Source organism: Uloborus diversus, chromosome 4 (assembly GCF_026930045.1).
Source record: "Uloborus diversus isolate 005 chromosome 4, Udiv.v.3.1, whole genome shotgun sequence".
NCBI classification, from domain to species: Eukaryota; Metazoa; Arthropoda; class Arachnida; order Araneae; family Uloboridae; genus Uloborus; species Uloborus diversus.
The window spans coordinates 169011675-169030085 of record NC_072734.1 but is presented as its reverse complement, the minus strand read 5'-3'; the positions used below and the strand labels follow the sequence as shown (position 1 = coordinate 169030085).

General features: G+C 31.7%; 1 protein-coding gene across 1 annotated transcript in view; it reads left to right on the top strand.

Annotated features, from left to right (window-relative positions):
- LOC129220978 (SAP30-binding protein-like) overlaps positions 1–18411 on the top strand; it is a 40309-nt gene that overhangs the window by 118 nt on the left and 21780 nt on the right. The window contains exons 2-4 of the mRNA XM_054855414.1: positions 203–318; positions 15770–15815; positions 18089–18177. Of these exons, the coding sequence (XP_054711389.1) occupies positions 203–318; positions 15770–15815; positions 18089–18177 (251 nt within the window). The remainder of the gene's footprint in view (positions 1–202; positions 319–15769; positions 15816–18088; positions 18178–18411) is intronic.

Genomic DNA, 18411 nt, shown 5'->3' with positions numbered 1-18411 from the left:
CATTGGAAATCAAACAAGCAAGATTGTACAATAAAGCTAAAGTACAATAAATGACAAAAAAATTTTAAAAAGAAAAATTTACAGTAACTGCCCTTTACCTTCCCAAGGCAGTGTGAATGGTTTTGATTAAGAACTTTCAAGACTAATTCATTTCCTTTGTTGTTATTTGTAACTGATTGTGAAAAAATTGTTAATGTTTCAGATAGCACTGCTAAAGACAAGCAGCATTCAAAGCTAGTTTCTTATACTGCTGAAGGTCAAGATGAAGAAATGAGTGATTCTGATGAAAGCAGATCATCATCTGATCAGAGGGAGGATGTAAGATTTTATTCATGTGCTTTGTTTAATATGTATGTTAAGTGGAAGTTTGACCAGTTGACCAGAACTAACGTAGCATGTTTCTTAATTAATTTTCCTGGAACATTCATTTTGTAACCTTTACTGTGTTTGTACATGTGTTTATCCTTACTAATATTATAAGTGCCCAAGTGACTTACTACCAAACGGCACAACCTTGAGGGTCACGGATTTAGACAAAATTCTAGATTTAGGTCGATTCCCACTGGGTATGAGCCCAGGTAAAGCGGTTTGACTGCATAGGCCCTAATTCGGCTGCAACGGGGGTCCAAAGTTGATAATTTGGACCCAGAATTATAATGGAATTTCCTTTAGAATTACCATTTTTACCCCCTTTTCTGCTATTGTACTGCAGTATGAGCCATTTGCGTGCACTTATCTTTGAATTAATTAACGTTGAACACTAATTTTTAATAAGTGGTTCTTAAATTTAAAATGGATACTACTTTTAATTTTAATAACTTGAATGCCAAAATAACATAGTTACAGGATATTTATAGTTTGCAAATGAAACTAATTATTTTCGTTTTATATTAATTCTCTGCTAGTAAAATGTATTTATCAAAGATATTCCACAACAATAAGCAAAAATCAGGAGAAGAGAAAAAGTTCTAATTTATTGCACATGGCACACTTGTTGTACTAACAAAAGATGTCAATTGTGTTGAGACGTTGAACATCGTGTCAAAGTCTGAAATTCCAGTGGAAACTGCATTGCATTTATGGACCAAACTAGCAGCTTTGGAGCCTCGTGGCAGCCAAACCAGAGCCTATGCAGTCAAACCGCTTCACCTGGGCTCATATCTAATGGGAATGAACCCATATCTTGAATTTTGTCCGAATCCGTGACCCTCAAGGTCGTGCCGTTTGGTCGTTAGCTTCTTTGTTACCTTTTCAAACCGTAACTACTCAATCGACCATCATGCAATTTTGTATACACATTGTCAGGGGTGCCGGGATGAACACAGGGTGCCCTTTCTTTAATAAAAAATAATTATAAAAAACAAAAAACCCGACTGTGCAAAAACCAAAAAAATAAAAAGGAAAAAATGAGCCCAGTAGTTTGGAATGTTATTAGGTACTACTGAATAACTAACTACACCATTGAAATATTTTTATAATTGATACACACATAAGACAAATCATAAATTCAAAAGCAGAATTGGAAGATTATCAGTCAGGGCCCATTCAAATTTTATGGGGTTCCTTGGTTGGTAAAAAAGGAATGGGCTCCGACTGTTGATCCTTCTATACTGCTTTCAAACTAAAGCGAAACTCAATCCCCTGAATCATGACAAAAACAAATGAAACATGCTAGAGATCAAAATCCACTTAATTATGTTCGTCTTTCACCCATGACAAAGAAAAAATTGTTGTATAGAACTGCGACTATCGCAAAAGTCAGGAATCTGATCAAAATCGATTTAGTAGACTTAGTAAACAAAAAATGGAGGCAGTAAAAATGCGTGTGACACTATCCCGAACTGACAATAGGGCGACTGGTTGTTGTTATGACGCATTTTTATTACTGTCATGTGTGCAAGTAAATAAAAATGTGCCATAGCAACAACCTTGTAACCTTGCAAGTGTCACTGTTAGTGACACTTGCAAGGTTAAGACAAATTGATTGATGTAAGAATCATCAAAATTGGCCTAGGCATTTAGTCTCTACAATGCCACATAGGAACAAACATGCATGCATAGACTCATAAAGACGTTACCTTCCTTTGTGTCGCACATGCACAGTCGGGTTAAAAAAAAAATTTCCATGATTTTCATTCCAATTTGAAGGAAAATCATAAATTTTAGAGCATCTGATCGGAAAAAGGTCATATTTGTTCGATTTTCATGAAATTCCTGAAAAGGTCGTATGCTTTCCATGAATTCTTTTTTAAGAAAAATGTGCTTAATAGTAAGATTTCCTTACTTGATTGGTGGAAAAATCAATCACTTAAAACAGGCCTAATCAACTGTGGACTAAAAGGTCATCAACTGCTTCTATTCAGAGGATTTTTTCAACTTATGGATTAGTGCAACTAAAGTTTAAAGCAGACTTGGAAAAAACAAAGCAGTTAAACTTGTTTTTATTTATAAATCTTTCAACCTAACCACTGTCACTAAATTAAAAACTGGTCGTAAAATTTTAATAAAAAATAAAATTATTGTGGTTACACTTAGTCCATTAAAACCAAGGTTTGTGTTTTCTTTTTTTTTTATTTATTGTATTTTTTTTTTTTAAATCAGGGTTTTTTTTTTTTCAAAACTTTGTACATATTAATAACTTAACAGTTATAAACATAATATATTTCATACAATAGATGAAAAAGCTTCTTTTTATCCAGTTTTACCGTCTACAAAAGCTCTGAAATGGATTCAATTGGGGTGAAGAAGGCAATTGTTAAATCTGAACTAATGAATCCCTTCAGCTTACTCTAGTGATGTAAAATACCCGGGTATTTATTTTTAGGGGTAAATACCCAGGGTATATACTAGGGCTCGACCAATGGCATTTTTTGGCCGATGGGCCGATGCCGATTGTTGGCCGATTGTTCAAAGATGGCCGATGGCCGATGGCCGATTGTTTTCCTCCAAATGGCCGATGGCCGATGCCGTTGGCCGATGGCAAAAAAAAAGAAAAAAAATCAAACAGAAATAAATTGATAAAATTGTCAGGTATTTAAAAGATCGTTGATTCATTTCACTTTACTTCCGTTCTACGAATAAGGAATTGTAATCACAAAAAAAAAAAAAAAAAAAAATCAGATTTTGACCTAAATTTCTATTTTACGATCACCCAATTTAAACTTCACAAGTTTTTTCGGCACATCTGCTGTACATGCATATGTACCTAAGAACATATAGATGACCGAAATATCCATTTTGAACGCCTCCTCAGTTAATTATCGCAAATTCTCTAGTGATGTCTTCATGCGCGTAAACTTGCGTCACTCAAAAACTTTATGAAATAGTAAGTTGAAAACTCATATGTACGTATTATGATCTAAAAGTTAGAGGACAAGTTGTATAAAACCTTACCCTGAATAGTTCACATTACCGAAGCACATCGATCTACAAAGTAGTCGCCTATATATATATACAAATTGAACATATAACTAAGATTTTAGAAAAAGTTTGTAATGATGTATGGATTTAGGAACACTAAACATAATTAAAAAACATTAAACTATGTTGTTTAATCATTCCCAAAAGAAAAAATAATAATAATAATAACACAATGAAACCTTCAACAAATTACGCAATTAAAGTGGAAAGATTGCACGTAGACATTTTTTAGTCATCAAATTAAACAAAAATGGTAACAGATAAATTACAATATTAAATCATAATAGGAATATTTTTATACTTATTTAAAATTTATGAATAGAAAATTTTGCATTTTTCAGAAAACTAAAACAGTGACATAAATTTTGCTGAAAAAGAAAAAGCCATGAAAAGAGCGAGGTTCTTAAAACGCAGCTACAATAAACAAACTCAATATTTACACCAAGTTAATAACTGAATACATACACTACTTGATTTGTTGTTTGCACACATAATATTAAACAATTTGATTGTTTAATCTTTTATGAAGTTTTACAAACATGTTCAAATTAAATTGTTCAATATAACAATAATTTTCTGAAATTTAAAAAATTACATAATAGAAAATCCTTGAAACTTTTCCATAAGAAACGAAAATAAGTTATTCATTGATTTTATATAAATACATTAAAATAGTTACTTACGACAGAAAAAAATCGATCGCAAAAAAGATGGCGCATTACAAAATGGGGGGGGGGGGGGGTCACCCTCTGATTTTGCAGTAACTCACACTTCGGCCCCAACCTCGGCCTAATTTTTTTCAGTACAGAACCGCTAAAGCCAACGCATTGGAAGAGTTTCTGAATCTATCTCAGCGCTTCCGAAGAAAAAAAATTCAAAAGTCTTTTCGATTTCCGAATTATGTCAGCATTCAAAACGTCTTTAATCAATCTCTAACATTAATGCTCTAAATTCTTTCTAAACAATAGATAAAGTTATTGAAAAAAAATCTCTAGTTTTATGAATGGTGTTAGTTTTAAACAACTCAAAAAAACAACTAGAGTTTAATTTCAAAAATTGAGGGAGTGGGAGGAGGGACGCGCAAGTGTTCTTGGAAATTCAAAAAATAGTCGTTAAAAATAGAGTTCAAAATAATCATAAACATTGAGCAGAAAAACCCTTTCAAAACTTGCACCCGAGTTTGTTTTGATGTGCAGTGGCGGATTTAAAATATAGCAAATGTTGCAATTGCGCGAGAGGCACCATAATCATAGTGGCACCGTAGGAGTTAGAAAAATGCTTGTGATAAATGTTTTACAACTTCTGTGATAGGGAAATAGGGCCCCAAAATGTATTTCGATGGGCCCCAAACTTGTAACTCCGCTGAAGCGATACAGAAAAGACTGCATTACTGTAATTTATTTTACAAATTATCAAAAATACCCGGCGTCGCCTGGGTCAGTCATAATTGCGAGAAACAATATCTACTTTCTTCCGTTTTCTGTTTTAACTGAAAGAACTCAAAACACATCGCTTTGACGTCATTAAAAATCGAGCTTCTTCCTTACCCATAAAAGTAAAATAGCAATAAGTATAAAGAACGAACGAATATTAATTTAGAAACGAAAGCACGAATTTAAGCATATAAAAATTTGAAGAATTTCCAAAATACGAACTAGCAAAAACAAAGATCACTAAAAAAAACCGTGCGCTTTATTTAATTAAATAGTACACACACACACACAAAAAAAAAGCTCTCTACTAGGTTTCTTTAAGGGTGCAAAAAGTAGAGTTTCCAAAAGTTTAAATGACTTTAAACTCATGTTTGCTCCGGAGAAGCCTTGATTCAAAATTTTCATTATGATTACTTTTAATATTGCTGTTGTTAGGCAACGAATTTTTGTAACAATGAATTTTATATTCGCGACTCCAGAGCTCGAATACGCTACCTTGCGGTGAAAAACCAATGCTAAAGAAAAAGGTAAAACATTACATTCCACGTGTTTTCTTTGGGGTGAACTACAGGCTTCTAGCAGTTTGTGGTGTAATGTAATTTCAGAAGAATAGAAAAGAAGGCTTCTCACAAACACGATGAAAAATTAATGTCATTCACTACGCGTCAAAGCAAGTTTTACGGTATTTTTTTGTTTTACCTTTTTCATCCGCCATTAGACAGTGGCTGCTGCGCCCCCTATAGTTTATTAAAGTTGCGAATTTAATCACTTAATGGGGAAATTATATGAAATTTACTGTTTTCCACCATAACTTTTTAAAACTAAGTTTATAAGGAATAAATTGTAGCCTAAGTTGCTCACGGATAATATAGCTATATATGGTGAAAAAATTATTAAAATTCGTCCAGTACTTTTGAAGTTTACCCCCGGACATCCCCACAGAAGCAGCCATATATATCTATATATATATATATATATATATATATATATATATATATATGAATGTTTGTCTGTATGTCATCCATGAACTCAAAAACTACCCGGCAGATTTGGCTGAAACTTTCACCGTTTGTTATTTTTGGTACTGGGAATGTTTATAGACCAGTTCGAAAAAAGTCACAATCCATTGGATAAATACGAATAAAATTATCGGCTGCAGAAATTAATTCGCGTGAAAGATCTCATTGATAAGAAGTTAGCTGTTGCCATTTTTCTTGAGTTTGAACAAATAAATTCTTTCTTTATTGTTTTATGGCTTTTCATGCAACGGGGGGATTTAAAACTTTTTCTATTTGATATTTTTAGCGATTGATTGATCTTGCAAACTGCGTGAGTACAAAATTTGAGTATAGTCACGGCTTCACTTGATACCTGGACCGATTATTATGAAAATTGCTATATATGTGTATTTTTCCACGAAGAAGGTGCATAATATGCTCATTGAAGCCACTCACCACCAGGTGGCACTGCAGAGTAGCAACTTCTGCCCCGTTCAACCGATTGTCATGAAAATCAGTATAATGATGTATTTTTTTGTTTGCGTAGCAACGCGCGTCGGGTACAGCTAGTTTATATATAAAGATGAGGATACAACTCCTAAGAAAGCAATAAATGTCATGCTTGCTCCGGAGAAGCCTTGATTCAAAATTTTCATTGTGATTACTTTTAATATTGCTGTTGTTAGGCAACGAATTTTCCTAACAATGGGTTTTATATTTAATCATAACATGGGGAAATTACATGAAATTTAATGTTTTCCACCATAACTTTTTAAAACTAAGTTTTTAAGGAATAAATTATAGCCTAAAATGCTCCCTGATGATGTAGCTATCTATGGTGAAAAAATGGTTAAAACCTGTCCAGTAGTTTTGAAGTTTACCCCGGACATCCCCACAGAAGTAGCCATTTATGTATATAGATATCGAAAAATTAAGAATTACCGTCGGCTCAAACGAAATCTAACAAAATGACACAAAAACCGGTTTTGCCATTTCATATTTGTTTTCAAGGTATCCAATTCGGCAATATATTACCAAATGATCGTCAGTCTGAGACGCTATATTAGTTTTGCATTGAAATAAGTAATTAATAGCCACAAAAAATGAGTAAACAGGCTTTTCAGAACACCCGATCGAAAACAAAAAGGGAAGTGCAAAACTGGAAGTGCACACCCCAAATGCGAAAATTATCCTTCTACAGCTTACGATTTTTGAGTTATGACTTATGAGAGGTACATACGTACATCCAGCAGCAAGGAACAACGCAATAATAAACTTGTTTGGTACTTGAATGCAGTATTAAAAACTCTTTCAGGGGTGACTAAAATAGAAATTCATACTGAAATTTAGTAAACAATTTTATATGAAAACAACCTTTACTTTGTATTAAAAAGTAAAACATCAAAGGTCCTTTTTTTTTTCAAAAACATCGGCCAGTTCCATCGGCTTTTCGATGTTTTTAAGGCCGATGGGCCGATGTTTCCTGCAATTTAGCATCGGATGCCGATGCCGATGGATAAATTGTTGAACAATCGGCGCCGATGCATCGGCCAGGCCGATGCATCGGTCGAGTCCTAGTATATACCAGGGTATACCCAGGGTATTTATTTCAAAAATTTATATTCAACTAAAATATGTTTCTGTATGCATTCTACTATGCATATATATAACCAACCATATACAAAACAATAAATTTTGCCCAAAAATTGTATTTTGATCACATATTTAAAGAATTATTGTGTAAAACAACTTAGTAATCTAATATGATGTTCACATTAAATGTGTTGCATATGCCTAATAAATATTGATAGCCAAATTTCAGATATAAAAAGCCATTCTACAAAAAGTAAAAAACTTAACTGGTTACAAAAAAAAAGCAAACATCAATTTTTTAAGGACCTAGTCTTTCATAACCCAGTAATATGTCCCTGCATAACATCAAAATGTAACGAAATGTTGCCCAATTTTTTTATTACTATTTGTTTACCCATATCTTTTCCAGAAATTTCCTCCAAACCTAGTTCAAGTGTTCAGGCGTATTCTGCATCTCATATATTATGCAGAAACATTTAAAATTCAAAAATAGAAAGAAACAAACCAAAGATGTTCTGAAGAATGGACCTTGCGAACTAAGTGGCTGGTCTACCCCCTGATAACATATCAGTCCTTAGTTCGCTTATTTCATTTTGATTTTTTGACTTTCTCTTTTTAATGTATTTAAAGCATATGTACTGAGTGAGAGAAAAAAATAGAGACGTTACATCTGTTTTACAATGTTTTAATTCAAAGAACAAAACAATTGAACACTAAAAATAAATGCCAGTACGACATAAATGTTAGCACAAACATACTTGATCAATCTTTTGCTAGTAAAATGTGTTTGAAGATGTTTTAAAATTTTTTTAAAACTAATTCTAAAGGAAAGAAACTGCTGCGGTTCGTTTCAAAATGATAAAGAACTGATAATGGGAAAGAAAAATTAAAGATAGCTGCACTTACAGCAGGAAGGAACTTTGATACTGTCTCAAAAATCCTATGTTACTGATGGAATGACTCTTAAAATAAAATCCCAAAATTGCATTTTAGAAAGAAGAAAATTTGAGCCTAAAATAGTTCATTTTAAATTCTGACAGTTTTTTTGATAAGATTTCACTGAGCCTTTAATTAAAAAAAATTAAGATATATAAATTTTCATATTTTTAATCTTTCATTTTACGGTTTATGTTTTAAAAAGAAAATCATCTCCTTTTGATACCACCTAAATTTTTTTTGCAAAATGGACAATTACTAGGGGAATTTACCCTGCCTTTGGATAAACACCCCCAAAAATATTTAATTTCCCACCCTACATCACTAATTGCGTGTATGAAAAATAGTTTGAATAAATTTTCATCATGAAGTAACGGGGAACAAATGCAAATGAACAAGGCAACAGAAAACAATATTTTGATTTTTTTTTTTTTTTTTTTTTTTGCTTATTAATGTGAAAACGGTTTCAAAATTCTATATTTGCCACATTATCATTTAAACAACAATAAAATAAATAAATAACATCATAGTGTCTTAATTACTTCTTGGTTTATTCTTCCAAACATCCATCATGCTTCCTTTTTTTTTCATTTTGGATATGACTAACCTAGATTGTGATTTTGAAATCCTGAAGTTCATCATTGAATTGCTTATACTTCTCCAATTATGACATTGAAACGAAAGATCCTTTGGTTCACGATATGTTTCTTTCATAATTTCATCAAGTCTTTTAATAAAAAATATTATTATAAACTGTGTAATACATATGTATGTGTGTATCAGTTTTACCAATAATGTCATATCTAGATTTTTAAAAAAAATTCTATTCACTTTTTGCATTTTTTTGTGAAATACCCAGTTTTTGGGTATTTACCCAGGCCTTGGGTAAATATACGAGTAAATACCCAAAAAATATTTACCTACCCGCTGGGTATTTACCCGATCCACATCACTAGCTTACTCTTAAAATTAGGATAAGTTCTCTAAATATTCAATATATTTTTAAGATTTATAGGTACGTTATAATGCTTAGATAAGATGTGATTTTGTTTTATGCTTTGCTTAAAGATCAAATTTCCAGCATCATGTATGTTTTTAGTGTAAAATAATACATTGAACAATTACTTTTCTTAACTATATTAGTCATGGTGTACCGTAAAATTTGTAAATTTTTATCTTGGTTTGAACTGTAATTTTGGAGTAAAAGCAATATTGCAAGAGTCTGAAAATCCGTCACACACATGGAAAGAAAGTTCTATGTAGTTTTGCCAGTTGCAGTAAAAATTCTATTATGCAGTGTAGTTAAAATTTAGAGTATCACATTCCAAAAATGCAAAATTAATTTTTAAAAATACAATCAATTGATTTAAATCAATGATTTTTTTTTTAATTTTCAATTTAAATCAACAAACCCTGATTAAAACTGTATTGATTGTTAAGAAAAAGTAAATTTTAGACTGTTGCGCTAAGCGCTAATGTTTAGTGCTGTGCTGTATCCCCGGTAGCAGAAACTAATTTTACCAAAGAACAAAAAGGAAGAAAGAAAAAATAAATAAGTAAAAGGAAAAGAAATACAACTTTGCAAAGATCGTTTGGAAATCATTTTTGACCGGAAAGGCGATGGATGCTTCAGTATTTCAGCTAGAAACATAGTCGCCATATTTGGTCATTCACAAAATCGAAGTAGATAAGATGCTTAAGTGCCTAAGCGTTCAAAAACAATGCAGAATGAGATGTTTTATTAAACTGCAAACTAATGAAAATAACTGAAAATGTGCAGCAAATTGTTTTTTTTTTTTTTAATTTTCTTGAGAAATAAAAAATTTTATATTTAAAATTTCACCTTATCCTCATTACTTTGGACGCAAAAGTGTAAAACTTTTCAACTCAAGTGCAGTCTCATGAAGATTTTTATTTTTCAATTATATTTTATAACAAATTTAGAAATTTATATCTTAATTTTTGGCATAGTCGCCATGTTTGGTCATTCCTAAGATGTTGGTATGCTAGACTCTTTAAGTACGTAAGTTTTCATAAACAAAATTGGATGTTTATTACAATGCAAACTGTTAGAAATTATGCAAAATGTGCCATTCTTTTTCGGATAATTCTTAATTATTGTCTTGAAAACTGCAAAATTTTATCTTTAGAATATTATCTTATTTTCATTGCTTTAGAGGCTAATATGTTAAAAACTGACTATTTCATCTAAATTGTAGTTTTTTTAAGGATTTAGAATTTATTACTACTTTTATGTAACAAATTCTATCTATTTATAAATCTATTTAGAATCATGAAGTTTTCGCGTAGACGCCATGTTTGGTCAGTTTCAAGAGGGAAATAGACGAGACCTTTGTTTCCAAAAACAGAATTGGATGTTTACCCTTTTTGTTTAATGAAAAAAGTGAATTATTATCTGCACAATCGTATTTAATCCTCATTGCTTTGGAAGCTTTGCTATGAACTGAAACATTCATCTAAAATGTGTATCTAAAATCTGCACACTATTCATAGTGTGCAGAGTTCTATTTATTGTTATGAAAGTAGTAGAAAATGCCCCCACCCCAATTCTTTTTATACTTTAAAACTAGGTGACAGTGGTGGCCACAAAGTTTTTCGGGTTAAGTGGTCACTGGTCAGTTGGAAAATTTCTGAACCTGACCTTTACAAGGGACTTGTGTATTTTATGAAAACTTAAAATAAAGCTAATAATAATGCTGCATTAGCTGCAGATTATTTTCAACTGCCCAAAATAGTGTCGCAGACTGGCTAGAAAGTTTCTGCTACTGAGATTGTATCAATGTTAGCTGCATTACATAATAATCCTTCAGATGGCAAAGATTGTTTAAATATTTTTGTAGACCTTATGTTTAAAATTGCTTTTTGAAAAAAAAAATGTTTTAAATACAGTAGAACTTTATTTATCCGGACTATCTGAGGGCAAAGACAATAATCCGGGTAGTATGCAAAATAAGCAAAATAAATTCTTGAATAATTAGACGTACCTTTTATTGCTGCAAAAAACAATGCTTTATAACAAAATTACATAGGATTGTTTTGTACAATCGGCACTTTATCATTTATATTATTCAATCAAATACTTGATCATTTATAGTTCATCCGCAGTGGTGTCAAAGTGACGTTTCAACAGGGTTGCCACACACCTGAAAAATATGAAAAACCTGGAATTATCAGGGAAAATGAAATTCACCTAAAATGGTCAGGGAATTGTCAGGGAAAGTCACAAATTATTGAAATTTCTGGAAATGTCAGGGAATCTCTTCTCAATTTTTGCATCTGATGAGTGAAACTGTTGTGTAAAAATGTGGAAGTGCGGTAAATGTTACATTCCAGATAAAGGAATTTTCCTGATAGTTGAGAGGGAAAAAAAATTCTAGCTCATTTTTAAGTACTAAATGTAATAAGGCTAAAAAAAAAAAAAAAAAAAAAAAAAAAAAAAATCCATATGAAAGTTATAAAGCTCTGATTTATATAATTACATTTTATTTTGCTTCTTTTGAAAAAAAAAATTAAGTCATGCTTGGCTGGAAATTACTAGTATTTTCCGCAAAGTACTTGTGGTCTTACTAGTATTTTAATAGCCTTCATTCCACTTTTTTTTCTTTCTTTTTCATGAAATGAATGGTCCTAAAAGTTTAAAATCTCAAAATTTTAGCTTTTATAGGTTAAAAGTTGTTTTTTAGGAAACATACCAACATTGAAAGTGACTTCACCAAAAGTTGCTTAGTATGTTTGAGATTTCAGTCCTTATGCATCCTTCAAACTTTTCCATTATTTCAGTGGTTGGAAGTTATTTTAATTAATTCTTGATTAGAGTGACTTTATTTATTTATTCATTTTTGCAAACTTTAACTGTATTGAGTTAATTAGCAATTACATATTTTTGTAAAAATACTAAATTGTAGAAAAATGAGCATTTAGTTTTTTAGTTCTTCATTTGCTTTTAAAGCTAAAGATTTGTAAAAAATCTTTAGAATAGTGAAATAATTTTCTATATTCTTATGCATTAAAAATATAAATTTTAAATTGGATCATCATTGCAGAGAATATCAAGCATACATTTTTATTTTTGAAACAGAATGAACTATAATTTTTATGGATCCTTGCTTGCCAAAGAAAGAGTTACGATTTTATCCCTCTATCACAATGCTGATAATTTTTTCACATGTTTATGTTACAGTTGAGAATAGTGTCGATATCGATGTTTTAGAAACAAGTATCATGGTTTTTGTTAAACATTGGTGTTCTAATTTTGTTCATCTTTTTTTTTAAACATCAATGTTTTTTAAAAAGATGTCACACCGTTTGTTGAGAGTGTGGTATCAACAAGAGCATGTTGATAAAAAATTTGAAAGAAAAGTCTTGTAGCATTATGGACTGACAGAATGCTGTTATTCATGCTGCAAGGAGGGAGGGAGACTTAAATCAAATGGGATTTCTTACAATATGCTCAGTTATTCTAGAATGATTCCTAGCACATATCATCTTGCAATAGGAAAAAGTTGCAAAGTAAGAAAAAGTAAAAAAAAAGGTGCTAACGAAAAGTTTTGAGCAAAATTAAATGTTTGCATTGAAAGGGGAACAAACGTTTGCACAACACAATTGCAGGGATTGAAAAATAAAAGCATTAATTGGAAATATCTGGTCTTTCAAAGCATTTGTAATTAAATTTTAAGTTTATCTTAACTTAACCCAAATTTTGATAGCAGTTATTGATAATGTTTTAAAGCATTATTTGGTTAATAAAGTAGGTTTATTTACAGAAAAATTTATATTGTATCGATATTACATGACGTAAGCTGACATTCATTATCCTGGAATTTTTTCTAAAATTGACTGGAAAAACTGGAAATGTCAGAGAATTTTGTTCATGAACTTCTGTGGCAACCCTGTTCAAGTAAGCCTTAATGTTTGTTAATGATGTTTGTTAGAGTGCAACAGTTTATTGCGTAATATATGCAGGAGTTGGGCATTTCATCAAAATATTTCTAAAAATCTTTGGTGCTCTTATAGTTTAACTAAAATAAATATTGAAATTATTAGTTGTGTGAACATGAAACTTTTTTAACACCCTGCAAATTTGATCTATGTTACCGGGAAATCCGGATTAACCAGATTGGATAAATGAGGTTGTACTGCAACTAAAATGTGCTTTAATATACAGTAGACCCTCGTTTTACGCGGGTTTATGTTAGGCGGTTTCGATTATATGCGGTTTAAGATTTGAGACCTTTTTTTTATTTTACGCAGATGAGTTTCGGTTTTACCTGGATGCGGCAGTGCAAGATCAAATTGTCCCCTCTTTCAAAATCCAAACTCCTAAAGATTTCAGCTCAAATAATAATTTGCATTTTGGCGTGCTAATAATAGTGTTTGGACACATTTTATGCGATTGGTTCCAAAGCTCTTTCCATAAGTAAAGATTTTAAATTCACACAACTCACTAGAAGAAGAGCCTTTAGGAGTGACAAAGGAGGACAAAAGTGACGAGGATACCAACATTGATGACACAAAACCAATAACGTTAACATAGAAAATTTTGAGCCATTCCTTGACAATAGAAATGATCTTTCTGATTTGTTAGTCAAGGAGGATTCTATCATTGAAGTGATCATGGATGCATTAATGCTCTGCAGAGAACTACAGAGAAAAACTCTTAACTGCCAAAGACTATCATAGCCAGCTCCTTTTCATAAATATTAAATTAGTTTTTATTTTCTTTATGCATGTTGTGCATAGAAATCGATATAAGTAGAAATTAAGCTTATTATACAATAGGGAAGTTTTCGATTTTTCAATTTTATTTTTATATGATAGAGTAACATGTATGAACATCATAGGTGGAAAAAATTTTGTAATACGATAAGTAGTTTTTTTTAAATTAATTTTTAAAGTTCAAGCTCTTGTGACGTCAAATGGCATAGGAAGTGACGTCATCCCCTCTTCCGATAGGGGAGAAGCGAAGGTCACGCATTCGACTTCGAAGACGAAACGTAAAAGGCTTTCTCCTCGCATTTAACTCCTCGCGTTTCTGGAACATTAAACCTCTCATCCTCTCGAAAATATTCGAATATCTCATTGATGTTACTTGAGGAAGATTATTTAGATTGTGCTTTAACGAATCCGTCCTCCATAGTGTGTTCAAAAGGATTATTGAATTTCTAAAAAATTGTTGGGGAGAATTTCTAATCTAATAATATCTCCCCAATGTTTCTTTGATACTAGCAGAGTGAGTTCGGAAATAAGAACTTGACAAACTATTTTTAACTTTCATGAAGTTTATTAAACAATAATGTAAATAGTTAAAAACGCGCTGTAAATGATAAAAATAAATACTAACAACATAATCTCTCTACATGCTACTTTTGCATGAGATAACTAACACTGCAATGCAAACTGCATGACTATTGACTAAAAACTTCGATGAAGTAAACCCATTGGGAAATAAGCTAATTCCAGCTCATCATTTCTAATAAATGGGCGAACGGCACGAACAAGCAAGTTCGCATACCGATCGAGCGACCGCTACAACGACGAGAGATGATCAAAAGAGAGCGAACATAAGCCCCGAGCAGTTTAAATATCCCCCCGGGTCATTAGCATATCCGAGTCATGTGAACGGACACATCACTGCTATCGTTAAGCTCACGTGCCATCAGATTTCTTCTAGAAGCATCTATGACGTCATCCACAACGGAGTTCCCGCCAAAGGTGAACGAAAGTGAAACAAACATTCGGTCGATTCGACCAATGTGAATGAGTGCTGATAAGAATCTTTTACCCCAGTCATGCAGAATGATTGGTAATACATTATAAGTAAGGAAAAACATTCTTTTACTCTTGGTGTTGTGAGGTGATGAGATAGGATTATTTACTGTTGTTATTAACAGGCATTTATGCCTAACAAAAATAAAGATATCAGCATGCTCAAAATGTCCCTAGCGAAAACAAGGGATCTTCGGCGGAAGGCTGCCCATTCGCGCCCTGTGACGTAGGCTCGTGACGTTTCAGAAGCGCGCACTTTTGCGCGTGGATTTTTAAAAATTCATTAAAAATCAACCACGGTGTTTTAAAATTCGGCGATGGTGAATTTTTTAGTTTTGAGGGTCAATTAATAATATCCAATAGCCAAAATATGAACATTTTATAGGTTGCAACTTCCCTATTAGTCATCTCTAGAATGAAGTTTTTTTTTTAACCTATGGAACCTAACTCCTATTTTAGCACTAATATTAAGTCTTGATTTACTCGACATTTCCAAGGAACGCAACCCCCTCGTAAAACGAGGGTCTACTGTATAGTGTTTCATAAAAATTTTGAATATTCCATGTAAACTTGCTTGAAAAGTAATTGTATTTTACCTTCTAGTCCCTGGAAAGGATAATTAAACCAGAAGTCCCACCATTGTCCCCAGGTTTGTTACTTTCCTTGTTACTATAATAATGTAAATTTTCTGTATACCTAGAAAGACTGAAGGGACCAGTGTGGCCGCCTACCATTTTTTGGGACAAACTGATTAGAAAATTCTTCTTGAGTGAATCCACATGCCCAGTGCACCTTCATTTATGACTAAATAAAAACTTAGTACTACTAATTGCAGTAAAACCCCTCCTTACAGACACCCCTCTTATGCGGACAATTTTTAATTCCCCAGTTCCAATGCAAATAACATTATTAAACCTCTGTCCTGCGAGCACCTCTCTATTGCGGGCAAAAATATTTGTCCCGTTAGTGTTTGCATTTGAGGGATTTTACTGTATTTTCAGTGTTTCTGTCTTCACTTGCCAAAAGGTAGAATTAGTTTATCTTTCCAAGAGCATTGGCCGCAGTTTTGCTGGTTAGCAATCTGTAGTGTTTATAGTATTTGGATATGTAACTGGCTTCGTTAAGAGGAAGTTACAGGTTACACTAGAGTGAATAGCATTTTTTTATGCTACAACAATTATGAGAAAGGGAAAAAATATCTTTTTTGATTGTAAAATAATTTAGGGGCCACTCTGGCCCCTCCCATCTTTCTTGGTATTAGGACTAATATTTACTGTACTATGAGGCGAATGATTAAACAAGCATTTAAATAATGTCATATAATGGAAAGTTTGAAAGTTCCATTAAGCTCCGTTACAGGCTTGGCAAGTTTTAGCCGGGGGCGGATAAAACCACGGTTTTTACCGCCTGGCAGAAATAGGTTTTGTGTTAACAACTTACAGACAGTTTTTTTTCCTTTTATGTAAAAGTAAAAGCATGAAAAGATTTTGATAAAATTTTAATTTAATTATTTTTATAGTTTAAAAAAATTGAAGGTTTAACTTACTTTTAAAGTTATGGAGCAATTTTACTTCCAAATTTTTAAACATTGAAAAGATTTTGATAAAATTTTAATTTAATTATTTTTATAGTTTAAAAAAATTGAAGGTTTAACTTACTTTTAAAGGGTTGGAGCATTTTTACTTTCAAATTTTTAAACATTAACATAAAATTTCAGTTTGTAACATCTAAGACAAATAATTAACTTACAATGAAAATGTAATTAGCTTGTTTATTATAGCATTTTTTACAGAATACTAAATATCTATATAAAGTATACTTAATCAAGATACAACTATAAAATAAAAGTAATTAAAAAGCAAAATACACATTTCTTTAGATTGAAATATCACTTAAATCATCATAGTCTATACCATCTACATCAAAACCTATTTGTTGTTTAAGCATGGCATAGTAATAAACTAGTTTCGTGAGAGAAAGGGCAATTTTAATGTAGTAATTTCTTATATATATATATATATGTTTTCCTAATTAGTCGAGGCGAAAGTTTCAGGTTTGAGCTCTAGTTTATTGTTTTTAGTTTAGCAAGTGGTGCTTTTGCCCATTGTTACTCTATATTTGCATGTACTGGAGCTTAAACATTCTCTTTTAGTTCATAGTTAAAATTTTGGTCTTTTGACCATAATTAATGAATCCTCCACGGCTGATGAGCTCTGGATTCATACTTTATCTTTTCCTACTTAATAACTGTTTGCAATTTTCCTTTTTCTCATCATTAATTATTTATAATTTGTTTAATATTTGCAATTCTGTTTGCTTAATTTTATTTTTACTTGGCTTTTTAGTTTTTCTGCGTTGCGCATCTATGGGCTTTTGGTGTGGTCTTTTCAATATTTTTCACTTTTATTATTATTATTATATATATATGATTAGAATTCAATCTTTTTATCAATTTACTAAGCTTAAGTAAACATTCTTTGTTTCAGCATTGAAGGAATTGGCTCATTCTGCAAAAAATGTTTTAGCAAACATTTAAAATCTTAAGTTTTGCAATCCCAACATTTGTTTTTTATTTATTTTTCACCTTATAAATTAGAAGTAACATGGAGAGACATAACTAAAATATTAAAATGCATTATTTATATTATATTGTCTTTATTTCTTGATTAACAATATAATGCTACTTTATTTGCAATTAGGTTTTGTCATTTTTTCCATGGTTTTTTCCACTGTCCCGGCAAAAATACCTTTTTGCTGGCAAAAACCCAACCCTGCGTCCGTTAGATATTATTCGAGTTATTGAACAACAAACTACGCAAGAGGCCACGCTGGCCCCTCCGTCTTTCTAGTGTTAACATCCTGTTAATAACATGATTTATTTGTGATAAACAGCTAACTGATTGTGATCATTTTGTATTTTAGTTTCATTTCATCGTAGTTTGCTTAATTTAAAATCACACGAAATAGAACTTCCTGTTGAGCAAACTGGAAGATGTTCCAAAGCATTGCAGGTAATTTTATGAGTTTATTGTTTATGAAACAAGTACAGTCGGACCTCCATATATCGAAGTAACAAATTGCTGGAAAAGAATTCGATATATAGAAATTTTGATATATGGAAACGATCTTATTTTATCATAAAAGTTTCCTAAAACATTAAAATGAAAGCTAATTTTCGTGTATGAAATCCAATTTATAATTTATATGAGTATTGGATTAAATGAAAGTTATTGATTAAAAAATTA